Here is a 16,411-nt window from a genome sequence, read left to right on the forward strand (position 1 = left end):
TTTCCTATCTGATATATTATTATGTCTGTTATGTTATTAGGCCAAACGGCGAGCGCCTTACAAACGCTTCCAAGCGCCCAAGTTGAAAATATTCAACTTTTCAGCTCTTGCAGATAAAAACACACAGACCACCTGACTTTGGTTCGCTTCATAGGGGTCTGAGTTCTTTAGGAGTGTTCACATTATGTGCAAAGAAAAATCTCGTTCATTTTGAGGGCTGAAACAGTGTGAAAACACCCTAAAACGCGGCACACCCTTTGTAAACAATGAATCCTGTCCAATTCTCCTCCCCTTGCCCACCTTGACGTAGCTGTCCTGGCATGTTCCGCTGGTGTCTGGGATCTGGAAGAGGCTGTTGAAGCCCATCTCCAGGTGGTTGCCCTCGCTGCCGATGACGTGCCAGGAACACTCCGAGTTGGCGGGGAACTGCTGGGGGTAGCTGGGAGATGTTACGGTACCCGTGTCTGCATGGATCACCCCTCCACAACCTGGGACAAAAAAAACAAAGAAGACAGTCTAATGACGCCGTGGCTTCCCTTTGCAAAAGAAAAGGCTTTCAGAGAGTAATGTTAACAATGTTTGAATACGTTTGGATTTTTTTTTTAAAACAAATCTCTTATATATATTAGAGAAAATATAATATTTTCAGATGGCACAAAATCTTTTCAGATGGCACAAAATCTTGTCAGATGGCACAAAATCTTTTCAGACGGGGGTCTGCAGCCAACCCTAAAATATCAAATTGGGGGTCCTTGTTTGAGAACCACTGGTACAACTAACCGATCAAACCAGAACAGTCAAGAGATTCCAGAGAGTCATGTGCTCGTGTACTGTACTGTCGGTACCCACCGGAGGAGTCGGCTTCCCAGGACGCCACGAAGCCTCCTCTGGACACGCTGTGGTCCGCCAGGAAGACGATCGCCAGCTGGTTGGATCCTGACTGCACGACTCCCGGGGAGTTGGTCCCGCAGTACTGGCCGACGACCGGAGCGCCTGGGTGGCCGCCGTTGAAGATGGTGACCGAGTCCCAGCCACACGTTTGGTGGGCCTCCAGGTTGAAGTAGCTGAAGGTCAGCTGGACACAGGCAGAGAAGCACAGTGGAGACGTTTAATCATGTTTAGAATGGAGGTCTTTAATTGGCTAGTACGTTCACACTGGCAGGCCAAATCAGATGGCCGGCCTCCTAGACAGATTAGAATCAGAGATTGGTTTGATCATGTCTGAACAAAGACAAAAAAATCACACCCAGTGTGAAGTGGGCGGTGTGGTCATCACAGTGGTCATCATAGTGATGGAAGTTCACTTCCAAAAAGTGCATAATCCTATTTATAGGTTATTAATGTCATCATGTGTCTCGCTAGCCAATCACAGTGCTGAATAGAGTCAGCCAATAGAGTCAGCCAATCACAGTACAGCTAGGGGTGTACTAATGAGCCAATCACAGTACAGCTAATGAGGTGTCCCAACCCCACTTATAGGGGCGGCTACACCGCCCAAAAACACGGAAAATTATATTTACGATTCAGATTTGAACCACATTCCTTGGTGGTTTAAAATGCGGTTCAAATCCGATTTCTAAAGATGTGTCTCAGTTTGGACACTAAATTTAAACTATGCTGAAAACAGCCAATCTACAAGCTCACAATGCGCCACATTTCGATTTGTAGATTGGTTATTTTGGGAAATGTGGGCAGGGAACATCGTCATATGACAGAGTATTAGTTTTACTCAGGCGTATGTTGTTACCACAGCAAACAATATAGATAGGTCAACAAGGTCTGAATACACAAATCCAATCTGATCACTTCCAAATGGGTGATGTCTGAACAAAGCCGGTGTTCCCTGCTGTGAAGCCCCCTCCCCACCCTTGCAACTAATGCCTGGTACAGATTAGACAATATTTAGTCAGACAGGCAGCATGTCAAATTGAAGGCAACGGGTGTCTAACCAGACAATTGGGAATCTCAGGATTCCAATTCAGCTCTTGTTGACCTATGAGACTACCGTGAGGTCACTCGTTTGAGTAGCCAATCAACGTGTAAGTAAGTAGCCTTGGGAGCGATGTGACCCATAGGTCAGGGCACATCTCCTGTTTATGTCACGTGAGGCAGCTTGATGTCCAAGTACCCCTCAGGACATGACGCTAGCATGTTGCAGGGACTTACGCCCAATCCAACCCCTGATGCTGAGTGTCAAGCAGGGAGAGATTGGGTACCAATTTTATAGTCTTTGGTACGACTTGGCCGAGTATTGAACCCCGACCTCCCAATCTCACGGCGGACAGTCTAACCATAAGGCCATTGAGCTTCAAATCAATCAACACACTGAATAAGACAAGCCACACTCAATAAGACAAGGCACATGGTCAAAGTAAATAAACAAAAAAAGATGGATAAGAAGCCACCTTCCTCTACTTTATTGGTGGCAGCATGGAGACCACATTTGTTGGGTCACGGACACAATGGGTTGACTGTTGTTCAGTGAGAATTGAGAGCTCATTGGCTGTTGCCTTAGGATGGGTTAAATGCAGATAACTAATTTCACCGTATATGCAAATATACAGTGACAAATACCACAGAGGAGTGTGGACTATATTATTATTATTATATTAGTGTGTTGACAAAGACTCACTTTAATGGTGTGGCCCTCTGGGGCCTCCAGGAGCCAGGCACAGCGGCTGGGCCCTGGGTAGACGTTGGGGTAGTTAGGAGTGGCTATGACACCTCCCTCTCCCGTCTGCCAGCCTCCACAGTCTGAAGGGGAGAGGAGAGGGATAATAAACGTTAGTCATAATGTCCCCGATCGCATTCTTCCACGTTGATGGTGGAATTCCCAGATAGGTCGAGAAGTTGATGTGACCCTGTTGGTAACTGTGAGAGAGCGGTGGGGTCCTACCAGAGAACATGTACTTGGCCATGAAGCCCACGTCTCCCCCTGATGCGTCAGTCTTGAAGTGGACCCACAGCTCTGGGGTGAAGACCACGATGGGCAGTGAGGGGACGGTCTGTCCGCAAATCTTAATCAGCTGCTCTCCATCATGGTCACCTGGAGAAAACAACACAGATTAGTTAGGGGGGAAAAAAAACATGTGCAGCCATAATCTACTGTTGTCTGGCACTGGGCAGCACTGAACCACTTCAACCATATGCGTTGAAGTGCCCCTATTCGGAGCATGTCATAATCGGTGAACATTCGGTAGCATTCGTGCTTTGTGTGTATTTCTTCTGATTATTGCATATTTCAGTAATACAGGGTCCCCACACATTTTTAGCAATGAATTTCCAAAACTTTTCCAAAACTTTTCCAGAATATTTAGCCCAATTTCCAGGCCTATAAAACAATCATTCAGCGCAATAATGTGTCTCTTACTCCTATGTACAATGCCCAAAGATAGGCAGTGTAGCAAAAATAAAGCATAGAATATAAGATAGTACAATTTCATTCAACGTTTCGTGCAAAATTAGGGCATAGTGACCCTGCGAGCGAAAATAGGAGGGGTGGACGACGTCGTTGCACGGTTCGTTGTCGCTCGCGGTAGGTCAGGACGGTCTCATTCAAAAACATGTATTTTAATGAGATTTCATCGCCCGCTCGCTTCGCGTCACGTCGCATCACGTCGCATCGCTGGCAGTGCGGATGGGGTGTTACACAGCCCGTTCGGCGAAAAACTACTTATGTTACATATTTTGTGTAATGTTATACATGTTTATGAAAATGTTTTGTATTAAAAAAAATCAATAGCCAAAAACAATGCATAGCCAAATATTTTTCCAGGACCCTTGATAAATTCCAGGACCTTTGATCAATTCCAAACCTTTTCCAGTGCTGGATTTTTTTTTTTTTTTCAAAATATTTCCAGGAATTTCATGACCGTGGGGACCCTGGTAATAGGCTTTGTACATTTAATATCTGCCCTTTGATATTTGTCTTTACAAAGCCTATAAAGGATGTTGTGTATCGCTTATCAGTTTGCCAATGTGTACGAGGTGGAGGGAGGGAAAAGAGAATATGGGACCAGCATGGGGTACTGACTGTACTGTGGGGCGTGCATCTGCTGTACACCTGTTTTCTTAACCACTTAAACCCCTTTTGGTTCAGCGGAGCCCCTCAGGGCTCTATACTAGTGTATTTTCTGTTTTCTGTTATTGTGGGGAAAGCTTTCGCTGAAAATAGCTGAACGACAAGCTCACGATGCAACAATCCATCACATTGTGATGCTGGTGATGGGGTTCTAAATGGTTAAATAAAAAATGTAATACTTGTCCAATGTCCAATGCAAAAAAAACACAAAAAAACACACACACACAATTAATCATTTGTATAAGAATGAAATTGTCAACTAAATTGTCATGGTTTGTGACGGGCCTGCAGAGCGCTGACTCACCGAGGCGGAACTGGAGGAAGTCGGTCTCGCAGGTCTGGTGGTGTTCCACGTGGAGGTCTGTGATGAGCACCACGATGGATGAGTTGACGTGCCGGGGGTTCTGGATCAGCCACTCACAGCCCAGGTTGTTGCTGTAGTTGGACACGCCGTAGCCCGGGGACGTGAAGTTCCCGCCCGCCGGGTCACTGAGGATCCCACCGCACTCTGAACAAACAAGCATGATACCATTTACAATTTAGGCATAATCAGTGGTGTAAAGTACTGTACTTAAGTACAATTTGGAGGTATTTTTTACTTTACTGGAGTATTTCCAATTTTCTGCACTTTAACTTTTTCTACCCCACTACCTCTCATAGGCAAATATTATACTTTTACTCCACTACAATTATTTGAAAACTTTAGTTACTAGTTACTTTGTAGAGTTTGATTATTATTACAAAACATACATTACCCACTTCAGCCCTATATACATTTCGGCCATTTGAAAATAGCCGATCTACAAGCTCAATGTGCTCAATGCTCAATGCGTTGCGATGCGACGCATTGTGAGCAAAGATTTGAGTTAAAAATGTATATAGGATTTGCACACATTTTCACAATTTATTTTCCAAAAATAACAGATCTACAAGCTCATAGCGCGGCACTCGGTGCGGCGCTATGAGCTTGTAGATCTGCTATTTTTGAATAGCCAAAGACATCTAAAGTGACACAGATGCGTTCCCAGATTGAACGGGTCAATGGGTGGGTGTTATTGAAATATCATCATCGGTCTGATTGATATCTGACATCTTCTCTGACCTGCGGCTTCGTTGGAGGAGTAGCTGGCGGAGAAGCCTCCGTTGGAGTTGGAGGAGTCGGTACGGAACACCAGCGCCATGGTGTTCATGGAGGAGCGCAGCTGGGTGCCCGCTGGCACCGTGTCACAGAGCCGCTGGCGAGCGGCGTCTTCCCCCAGCCCGTTCCACACCTAGCACGCACACGAAGGAGGAGTTGGTGTCAGGAAAACAGCAAGTTAACCCATTAAGAAAATGGGAAAGCCATTTTTTTTTATGCCTTTGGCTATTAAAAAAATCTTGAAAATTTGTGCAAATCTTTGAATATATATTTTTTAAAGCGAACATTTGTAAAAATATTTTGTTCCAGGGAGCGAGAAGCAAAGATTTGAGTTACAAATGTTCGCTTTAAAAATACATATATTCAAAGATTTACACACATTTTCACGATAAAAAAGAAATAGCAGATCTACAAGCTCATAGCGCTGCACCGAGTGCATGCGCTATGACCTTGTAGATCTGCATTTTTTTTATCTTGAAAATTTGTACAAATCTTTGAATATATATTTTTTTAAGCGAACATTTGTAAAATATTTTGTTCCAGGGACCCCCAGAAGCAAAGATTTGAGTTACAAATGTTAGCTTGAAAAATATATATAGTCAAAGATTTGCACACATTTTCACGATTTCTTAATTTTTAAATTGCCAAAGAAATCTAAAATGACACAGTATGCGTTCCCGGATTGAACGGGCTATGTGTCTCAGGTGAGACATCAGGGACTCGCCTCCAGGTAGTCCCACACACAGCCTATATTGCTGATAACTTCCAGCCTCAGGTCGTTGATGGTGAGGGTGACCCTGCGTCCCGCGGGGACGATGATCTCCCAGCGGCACAGGCGGTTGTGAGGGTACATGTTGGGGTAGTTGGGGGAGGAGATGGTGCCCGACGGAGCGTTGAGCTCTCCTCCACACACTGCGAGGAGGAGGAGTAGGAGGAGGAGAGGGAGAACCAATAGAAAAAGATGAGGAGCAAATAAGGAAAATGATGGCTTGGAAAATATTACAAACAGTAATAGTATGGCTGGGAAATTAACCAGAAATATATTGAATCAAATATTTAACCTGCTTAATTTTACTCTGTTGAATCGAATAATCTGAGTTTTTTTTTACACTGTTCATATTTTTTTCGTATTTCTTATAATATCAACACAAATTGACATGAACAAATTATTAATTGATTAGACAGATTAACCACTTAACACTGTATAACACTTTGTTATACAAGCCACCACAATGGTGGCTTGCAGACCTGAAATCTTCTCTCTATGTTTTTTGTAATAATCAAAAGCGTTAAAAGCAGTCGGTATCACAAAATAATTGTGATATTGATTTGAAGTCATATCGCCCAACCCTACGTAGCAGTAATACTAGTACTGCTACTGAATACCACCACTATTACTACTACAACTACATCTGCTGCTGTTACCAACATTGTTACAGTATCTTTCTTCGCAAATACAGTATATCCAAACCAATAATATTACTATATTACATAGGCATAGAGAATGAAACATATACTGAAAGTAATCCGCAATGCTTCCTTTTGGTAACTATATGCATGGGTTGGCTTTCTATTCATTATTAATTCACTGTTGTCGGGCAGAAACCTTGTATCTCCATATTTCAACTTATTATGTTTTTTTCATTAATTAATGTCCTACTTCATCGTACAAGAGTGTCACACAAAAGTAGTGCAAATAGCAGATCTACAAGCTCACAACGCGTCGCTATGTTTCGCGTTGTGAGCTTGTAGATCGGCTGTTTTCACTATGGATTTTCTTTTAATATATAATAATAAAAAAGGAACGGTTTTGGACATAAAAGGTTTCCATCCGACAGCGATGAATGATGGCTATTATTAATAATGTGGTGACAGTATCGGTACCTTCCACGCTGGCTTCGAAGGACAGACTGAATCCAGGCGCGTTGCCAGAGCCGTCGGTGACAAACCTGACGAAGGCGAAGCTGTCCGAGGTGTCAAAGGAGGCAGGCAGGTTACTGCCACAGTGTCTGCCCAGGAGACGGCCTGAGGACAGAGGGACATGACAGACACCCTGGTTACTGTTAGTTATTCACAAATCAATCAATCATCCACTGATCCATCCATCCATCCTGTTTACAGTATAACTATATACGTATGTACTGTATAATGTACTGTTTATACTTAATGTATGATTATATAGGGGAGCTAACAGCTTGTAGCATATAGAATGTATTAGTCAAACTGACTGTGTCAGTCAACAGTTACAGCATGTTAGAATGTGTGATTGAGGGCTCTAACACTGGTGGTGGTACCAGCAAACCGGTTTGGCCTGGTCTCAGAAATTCTGTATGTTTGGCATCCATCGCTGTGCCAAAACATCCACAAGTTTCCTAAGGCGTTGTGGGCATCACTTCCTGTCGATTTGATCAGGTATCAGGGATCAAATCGTCAGGAAGTGATGCCCACAATGCCCTAGGAAACTTGTGGATATACTCTGTGCATAACTGTAGTTCTCTTTTCCTGAAGGTGGCATAAACATTTCCTGTTCCGGGTCAGTTTGTCGCAGCTTTGTTTGATTGGCTCAGCAGCAGAATTGAACGAGGAAAAACACGACGCCCTCATGTGTTTCTGGTTCAAATCTGCTGCTGAGCCAATCAAAATGAAGCGATGAGAAACTGTCCCGGAACAGGAAATGCTTAAGCCCCCTTTTGGAAAAGGGAAGTGTAGTTATACACAGAGGCCTGTTCCCCACCTGTGGCGTTGTATTCTCTGATCTCCACATAGTCTGCCGTGCAGCCGGCCGTGCTCTGCAGGTTGAGTGCATCGTAGGTGAGGGTCAGGTAGTGTCCCGTGGGGCCGTCCAGGTACCACTCGCAGTGGGAGTTGTCGGGGTAGTTGGCGGCCGGGAAGCCGGGGCTCTTGATGGTGCCGCTCTGGCCCACGAAGGTGCCTCCGCACGTAGCTGGAGGGAAGAAAAATACCTTTATTGATCCCGTTGTGGGAAATTCAGGCGTCAGAGACAGCAAAGCAGTAAAAGTTACAGACACAGGGCATAGACGTAGAGCAGGTACAGAAGAATAACATCACAAATATTAATAAAGGGGGAAGGGGTGGGGGGAGAGTTGAGGAGGTTTTGATGGTGCTGGGAATATTTGCGTACTTGTATTGTATACTCGTGAGGGCCAAATGTCCCCAAAGTAAAGTAGAATTTGAGAAATAAAAAAGATTTCCAGGTCGTCACGACTACAATATATAGTTATTTGGGGAGTTAGGTTTACGATTAGGAATACATTCAGGTTGGGATAGGATTAAAATCATGCTTTTAGAGGTTAGGTTTAGGGGTTGGGGTTGAAGTTATGCCTGATTTATACTTAGTTGCACTCACAGCATCACGCACCGGAAAATTGCGTGGTGAGCTTGTAGATCGGCACCTTTTCTGCTATTTTCTGCTATTTTCTGCTATTTTCGATGCGATCCTAAAATTTTTATGTCCTCATAAGAAGTATAGTAATACAACTATTTGTGTGTGCGCGTGCGTGCGCACAGTACTGTACGTGCGTGTGTGTCACAGACATCTCTCTCCTACCTATGCGGTACTTGGCCTTGAAGCCGATTTTCGTGACACTGTAGTCTGAGCGGAACCTCACGAACATGGTGGAGCCCGTGGAATTCTGGCTAGAGGGGCGGGTGGGTCCGCACAGCTTGGCTATGAACGCAGCGTCTGACGTGGCCCCGTCGCGCACCTCCAGGTAGTCGTGCCTACACCTGCAGACAAAATAATGATGGGATGGAGAGGAGACACAGCAAGTTCAGATCCTTCCTTTGTCTCTCCTACACAGTCACTCTCAGCTTGCCTACTGTCTGTCTCTCCTACATTGTCTCCATCTTAACTTTCCCACTGTCTCTCCTACCCTGTCATTTTTCCTACTGTCTGTCTCTCCTACATTATCTCCATCTTAACTTCCCCACTGTCTCTCCTTCCCTCTTAGTTTTCCTACTGTCTGTCTCTCCTACCTTGTCCCCTTCTTAACTTTCCTACTGTCTCTCCTACCTTGTCTGTCTCTCAGCTTTCTTGTTATCTGTCTCTCCTACACCGTGTCCCTCTCAGATTTCCTGTCTCTCCTACATTGTCTCCTTTCCTACTGTCTCTCCTACCCTCTCAGCTTTCTTACTATCTGTCTCTCCTTCACTGTGTCTCTCTCAGCTTTCTTACTATCTGTCTCTCCTACACCGTGTCCCTCTCAGCTTTCCTACTGTCTGTCTCTCCTACGTTGTCTCCCTCTCAGCCTTCTTACTATCCGTCTTTCCTACACCGTGTCCCTCTCAGCTTTCCTACTGTCTGTCTCTCCTACGTTGTCTCCCTCTCAGCCTTCTTACTATCCGTCTTTCCTACACCGTGTCCCTCTCAGCTTTCCTACTGTCTGTCTCTCCTACACTGTGTCCCTCTCAGCGTTCCTACTGTCTGTCTCTCCTATGTCTTTGGTGACATCAAGACATGAGGTACTGCTAATTCTTTTGTTTGACCTTTTTCATTGCACTTTCAAAACGGACCATAATCCACCTTGACGAATAATCTAAAGCAGTCAACATTCAGAATAAGATATATTTTAGAGATACGGACTCCCTCATTTTGGCAAATAAAATGACCAGTGGTGGACAAAGTAGTCAACCCAGTACTTGAATAAAAATGTTCACGATAAAAAAAAAAGGCAGATCTACAAGCTCATAACGCGGCACTCGGTGCCGCGCTATGAGCTTGTAGATCTGCTATTTTTGAATAGCCAAAGTATAAAATAATGGTTAAAGGCTATAGCAAAAAAATGACACAGATACTTTCCCGGTCTTAATGGGTTAAGGGTGACTGGGGGGTGGATGTGTGTGTGTTACCTGGTGTCCCCCGGAGGCTGCTGCTCGATGTCGAAGTCGCCCTCAAAGTCGATCTGGACGGCCTCTCCGTTGGGCACAGTGATGACCCAGATACAGTCACTGAAATGGGGGTAGGGCTGGGGGTAGTTCGGGGAAGTGATGTAGCCCGGTGGGTCGTTGTCATTCAGATGAATGTGTCCTCCGCACGCTGTAGAGGAGGAGGAGGAGGAGGAGGAGGGGTTAGATGCTACTTAGGCCTGTAAAACTAATTTCATAATCACCTGATCGCAATTATTTTGATAATCATAATTATTTGAGATAATCGCAATAGTTTTGCAGAATCATCGGAATCGTTTCCATGTTGAAAAAAAAAATAGTGGAACTAAAAGTTCGAAACACGTTGGAATAAGACACGTTGTGGACTTATATATCGTCTATTTCTGCTTTTCTAATTGAAAGTATAAAATATAATAAAATATATACAATATATGAAATATACTGTTGCCTATTTTGGCCATAGTACCTTATTTATTTTGATTATTGGTACTTGTACTACTTGTTATAGTCTGTCATTTCTTTGTATATTAATTTGTCATATCTCTCCTGTAGATTTTGTTCATAAGCCTAAAAGCCTAAACGTCTGACAAAAATGTAAGTTTGATTGATTGATTTGTTCCAATGTTTAATGCCAAAAACACAATTAAATTGTTTATCACAATTATTTGTATGACAATTAATCATCAAGCATTGGTTCTCAAAGTGGGATCCAGGGACCCCCAGGTTCCAAGGAGTGCCCAACTAAATGATAGTTAGGAACCAAATGGACCTGTACAGGTCTGTAACTGAGGGAGTGTACAAATGGAACCAAATGGACCCGTAATTGGTTCCATCTGTACACTCTCAGAGTTATGGGTGTCCGCGGCCTAATGCATAACCAAAACCGGGGGTCCTTGAAAGAAAAAAATACAAAAGTTGAAATACAGGACAGGGCATTACCCTTGCCATGTGCCTCAAACATGAGTTTGAAGCCGCTGGCCTCGTTGGTGGCATCTGAGACGAAGCGCACGTGGAGGTGATTGTCAGTGGTCTGCACGATGTTGGGGGGGCTGGAGCCACACAGACGACCCCCCAGGGAGGGGGCTGATGCGTCCGGACCATTCCTCAACTAGAGAGAGAGAGAGAGAGAGAGAGAGAGAGAGAGAGAGGAGAAAACAGACTGAACTCCAGCAATAACTCCATGTCATCCATCTCAGCCTGCTTATATCAGGTGTTTATTGCATGCTTTGCAGAAAGTAAAAGCAGGACCTGCCTTAAAAAGTCCCTTAATTTCACTTGACATTGCAATAGTATCCATTTGGCCATAAAACAATTTATAATCTATTAATAAAGTAAGCATCAGGGGCCTGTAAATGATACTTCCAACAGAAGTATAAACAGACTGAATAATTTCCCTGTCACTGCGGTCAAAGCGTGGTGAAGAGCTCCACTTCTTGACCACATGTGACAACTTTAAAGCCTTGCTACTTACAGTACTTACTACCATAGTAAGTAAGTTGTCTGTAGTGTGAGGTGGCTTGATGTACAAGTACACCCCCTCGACAAGTTGTACAAGAACACCTCCTGGACATGACACTAGTATGTCTCAGGGACTTACCCCAAATCCAACCCTTGATGCAGAGTGCCAAGCAGGGAGGCATTGGGTCCCATTTTATAGTCCCCCGGCCGGGGGATTGAACCCCAACCTCCCAATCTCAGGGTGGACACTTTAACCGCAAGGCCAATGTAAACTAACATGAAAATAATACCACCCCAAATTGACAAGAATAACAAAAAACAAAAACACAGATACTTTTTGCCTCTGCCCAGGCAACGTCCCTACATATTGGGTGACAAACTGTATGTTCAAGGTTAGCAGCCTGCCACAATATGAGAGAATGAGTGATTCTCTTATCTTGTGTTAGTTTGTTATTGCATGAATTATACATTTTTTTAATCATAAATTATGAATGCTTTGGCAATATGAGAAAGCTTCACCTGCCAACAATAAAATTGAATTGAATTGAATTGAATTGAATTGAATTGAATTGAATTGAATTGAATTGAATTGAATTGAATTGAAGAGAGAGAGAGGTGTCAGAACAGACAGAGAGACGGGTGACAGGCGGATGGAAAGAGGAAGGAGGGAGAGGTGGGTGTGGGGTTGACGGAGGATACAAGAAAGTATGGAGAAAGCAGGGGAACAGAGAAAGAAAGGGAAGAATGGAAGCAATGGAGTATTTTATTACAATCAATATGACTGAGGACTGAGTGGTGTAATGGAGTCTGCTCAGGCGAGGTCTCCCACATTATTGAATTCAAATGCTAATGTCCTTCATTGGCGCGACGCACATTCTCATATCACCAAAGCATTAATAATACATGATACCAAAAAATAATACATGTCAAAACAATTAATACAAACAAGATGATGCAGTCACAACTGTCATGTATTATTACATTATTAGACCCTTACATCGATACTTAACAGTAAACCCTGATTTATACTTAAAGCCACACAGAGTCCGTTGCAATTTATTTACCGTTAAATCAGTATTTAAACGCATCTTTAATAGTCTATTTGAGCTATTTCTACACAACGCCGCTGTGAGACAAAGTATAAAATAACGCTTAAACTGTTACGTTGAGGATATATATATAATTTTTTTAAATAATCACCACTCAATAATTAGATTAATCGAAAAGGTAATCGATAGAATAACCGCTAAATAATTGATAATTAGAGCTCTGATTGGCTGTATAAATGGGTGGGTCTGGTTGCTCCGCACCTCCAGGTAGTCACCGGTGCTGCACCCCGTCCCAAAGCCCTGGATCTGGAAGGGGCTCTCGAAGTTGACGGAGACTTTGAAGCCAGGCGTCACCATTACGTGCCAGCTGCAGTCCACGCCCGATGGGTAGTTCTCTGGGTAGCGAGGGCTGGTCAGAACGCCACGGTCGGCATGGAGGAGGCCACCGCAACCTGCCGGGACCAGGAGACACAAAGCACCACATCAGTACTTTGCTGAAATCCATCTACTGTATTTTCTCATTGAATGTATATTCTGTACTGTCCATTCTTTGATATATAAGAGGGGGGAAAAAAGAAAAGATCGAAAACTGCTTCTCGATTAATCAATGAATGTACATGAGCAAGATCAAGTCAATTTTTGGTTTAGATACTGTATATTTTGGGTTAATTGCCTGGCCCTAGTCGGCAGAGCTTCCAGTCCATGGTGCAGTTGAACTGCTAACCTCTGGTGTAGGAGGCGTTGAATCCTCGTCCGTTGACGCTGCTGTCTGAGGTGAAGCGGATGAACATGGAGTCTCCGGTGGAGTGGAGAGGACCTGGCAGCTGCCTGCCGCACACACTGGCCAGGAGAGGGGACAGGTTGGTCTCACCTGGCCATGGGGAACACGCACACGCACGAAAATACACATTCACGTTATTATGAAAATACCTCCAATCACGCAAAAATAGATCATTTCAGACAGCTTGCTAAAGGAATTAGCAGTTAACTGGCTTGAATCATCCACATAATATGTTAAAATGTAAACTCAAAGCATTTATTCAGTATTACTGTAGCAAGATCATTTGCATATCTTGAACAAAGCCTACACATCACTAATGATACGCTAACTGCTGTGACTGGCGTAGCATCGTCAGCTGAGTGCTAACGTTGCTGAGCTGTGACTGGCGTAGCATCGTCAGCTGAGTGCTAACGTTGCTGAGCTGTGACTGGCGTAGCATCGTCAGCTGAGTGCTAACGTTGCTGAGCTGTGACTGGCGTAGCGGCATCGGCTGAGTGCTAACGTTGCTGAGCTGTGACTGGCGTAGCATCGTCAGCTGAGTGCTAACGTTGCTGAGCTGTGACTGGCGTAGCATCGTCAGCTGAGTGCTAACGTTGCTGAGCTGTGACTGGCGTAGCGGCATAGGCTGAGTGCTAACGTTGCTGAGCTGTGACTGGCGTAGCGGCATCGGCTGAGTGCTAACGTTGCTGAACTGTGACTGGCGTAGCAGCATCAGCTGGAGGAGGACAGAATTGCAGAGATACATGTAGACAAACCCTGTTCTAGAAGGCTGACTGGCCCCTGCAGCACCATGCCATAAAAAAAAGAAAGAAAACAAAATAAAATAAATTAAAGAGTCTCTCTCGTAACATATCTGATGATGAGGCTGTCCAAGTAGCCAGGTAGGTTGTAAGATAGAGAGAGAGAGAGAATTGTCTCTCTATACGTAGACAGACAGACAGACAGATCTCTCGTACCGTCTCTGATGACGAGTTCGTCAAAGTAGCAGGTGGGGTAGTCCTCCATGTCCAGGTAGAGTATGTTGAGCTCCACGGTGGAGTCCGGGGAGCGGATCACCCAGGTACACTCCAGGTTGTGGTCGTAGTTCTCTGGCCAGCCGGGGGAGAACAGGAAACGTGGCGTGGCGTCAGGCATCAAGGCACCACCGCATGCACCTGAGAGGACACACACACACACGCACACACACAGACACACACACACACACACACACACACACACACACACACACACACACACACACACACACACACACACACACACACACACACACACACACACACACACACACACACACACACACACACACACACACACACACACACGGAAGCCAGTGACTTTATAGAATGCAGGAACATATCGTCGCTGTCGGGCAGAAACCAGCTATCTCCATTTTTCAACTTTTTATTTATATTTGTATAACTCAGTGCTATTGAACACCCTTTACGTCTGTGTGTGGGTTTTACAAATATTGAACCAATGAGAAGTATGACAAAACCTCCTAACTCCATTGGATCCACAAACTGTCGTTCAAACCACCTCCAGCCTGTGGAGATAGTTGTTTTGTCCATCATTGGAAGAAAATAAATCTCAACATTAATGGTCAAAAACCTCCTAACTCCACTTGAGCTGTATGTGGGTAAAGTGGTGATAATATAAGGACAAATTCAAGTATCTGACAAAGTATAAAGTCACCATACCAACTTTGATGAGGCAGTATTGGTGTTGTTCTAAAAACATGTTTGTTTGTTTTTTCATTTCTTGAAAAGTTAATCATTTGGACTGGTTTCTGCCCGACAGCAGAGATATACTGTACAGAAGAAAATGTCCAGCCATCATCTATGTCAATCTATCAATCAGTCAGTCAATCAATCAATCTGATGTGAGAGACATTCAATCGTCTGCCGTAAATCTATCCATCCATCCATCCCTCAGACCTGGAGCGATGGTGGGCAGGGGTCCAGAGTCCTGTATGGCCCTCCACTCCAGGAGGAAGCCTCGTCCCCCGACTACCGTGTCTGACTGGAACTCCAGGGTGACCGTGCTGCCAGTGCTGCGCACCGGACGGGGCAGGTTCAGACCACAGAACGTCCCGATGGGGTAGGAGTGGATGTTGGGTCCATCGAACACCTGGAGGAGCAGGGGAGGAATAGCGTTAAGTCGAGTGGTTCTCAAACTTTTTCATGTCGAGGACCCCAAATTAAAATTGGATTTGGCCACGGACCCCTAGCCTGGCATTGCCAGACTGATCACGTGGGATCACTCACAAGTTCCTCCACGGAGGAACGTCTGAATAATTTGCAGTTTCAAGAAAGGGGTAAACAGAAAGAAAACAAGGGAACCAGGAGACCTGGTACTGCCAGACCCCTAGTGGTTGAAATCTGAATGGCCGGACTTCGCATGACGTGTGTGCAGAGGAAAAGAGGGACAGGACAGGAAAAGAGGGAGAGACCGAGAGGAAAAGAGGGACAGACCGACCGACAAAGCCTCATGTAGGCCGACCCCTTGGGTCTGGCAAAAAGAAAGAAAGAAAGAAAGAAAGAGAACATGTCAGATATGTCAAACATACTGTACCTAGGCTGTAATGCATGGTTGAAATAGCAATACAATGAGACAAAATGTGTGTGCGTGCGTGCGTGCGTGCGTGCGTGCGTGCGTGCGTGCGTGCGTGCGTGCGTGCGACGTGCGTGCATACATGCCTGCACCTACTGTATGTAACCTCCTATCTGTGTAAGTCTCTCTCTGTTTAAATGTGTATTCATGTAAGAGAGAGAGAGAGAGAGAGAGAGAGAGAGAGAGAGAGAGAGAGAGAGAGAGAGAGAGAGAGAGCACACATACATTTGTTGATATGAGTAAAGCTAGTTCTGTGCTCAGCCCTGACTATAGTCTTTTCTTTAAGGTTGGTTTTAGGATTAATTTAACAATTATTTTACTTGTTTATAAAACACTCAATGGTCTGGCACCTTCCTACCTCTTCGACTGCCTGCCTAGCATACATTCCA

At 44.5% G+C, this 16,411-nt stretch overlaps 1 protein-coding gene across 1 annotated transcript in view; it reads right to left on the reverse strand.

Annotated features, from left to right (window-relative positions):
- The window catches only part of cubn (cubilin (intrinsic factor-cobalamin receptor)), a gene marked incomplete at its 5' end in the record, with an annotated part of 100,080 nt that overhangs the window by 15,741 nt on the left and 67,928 nt on the right, over positions 1-16,411 (reverse strand). Inside the window, 16 exons of the mRNA XM_080418203.1 lie at positions 301-488; positions 850-1,075; positions 2,633-2,754; positions 2,897-3,046; positions 4,386-4,589; positions 5,184-5,352; positions 5,944-6,131; positions 7,104-7,244; positions 7,954-8,163; positions 8,788-8,966; positions 10,089-10,275; positions 11,064-11,232; positions 12,893-13,083; positions 13,356-13,502; positions 14,369-14,566; positions 15,347-15,539. Coding sequence (XP_080274329.1) covers positions 301-488; positions 850-1,075; positions 2,633-2,754; positions 2,897-3,046; positions 4,386-4,589; positions 5,184-5,352; positions 5,944-6,131; positions 7,104-7,244; positions 7,954-8,163; positions 8,788-8,966; positions 10,089-10,275; positions 11,064-11,232; positions 12,893-13,083; positions 13,356-13,502; positions 14,369-14,566; positions 15,347-15,539 — 2,862 coding nt within the window. The remainder of the gene's footprint in view (positions 1-300; positions 489-849; positions 1,076-2,632; positions 2,755-2,896; positions 3,047-4,385; positions 4,590-5,183; positions 5,353-5,943; positions 6,132-7,103; positions 7,245-7,953; positions 8,164-8,787; positions 8,967-10,088; positions 10,276-11,063; positions 11,233-12,892; positions 13,084-13,355; positions 13,503-14,368; positions 14,567-15,346; positions 15,540-16,411) is intronic.

This window comes from Gymnoscopelus braueri, assembly GCF_963280865.1.
Source record: "Gymnoscopelus braueri genome assembly, chromosome: 21".
Lineage (NCBI taxonomy): Eukaryota > Metazoa > Chordata > Actinopteri > Myctophiformes > Myctophidae > Gymnoscopelus > Gymnoscopelus braueri.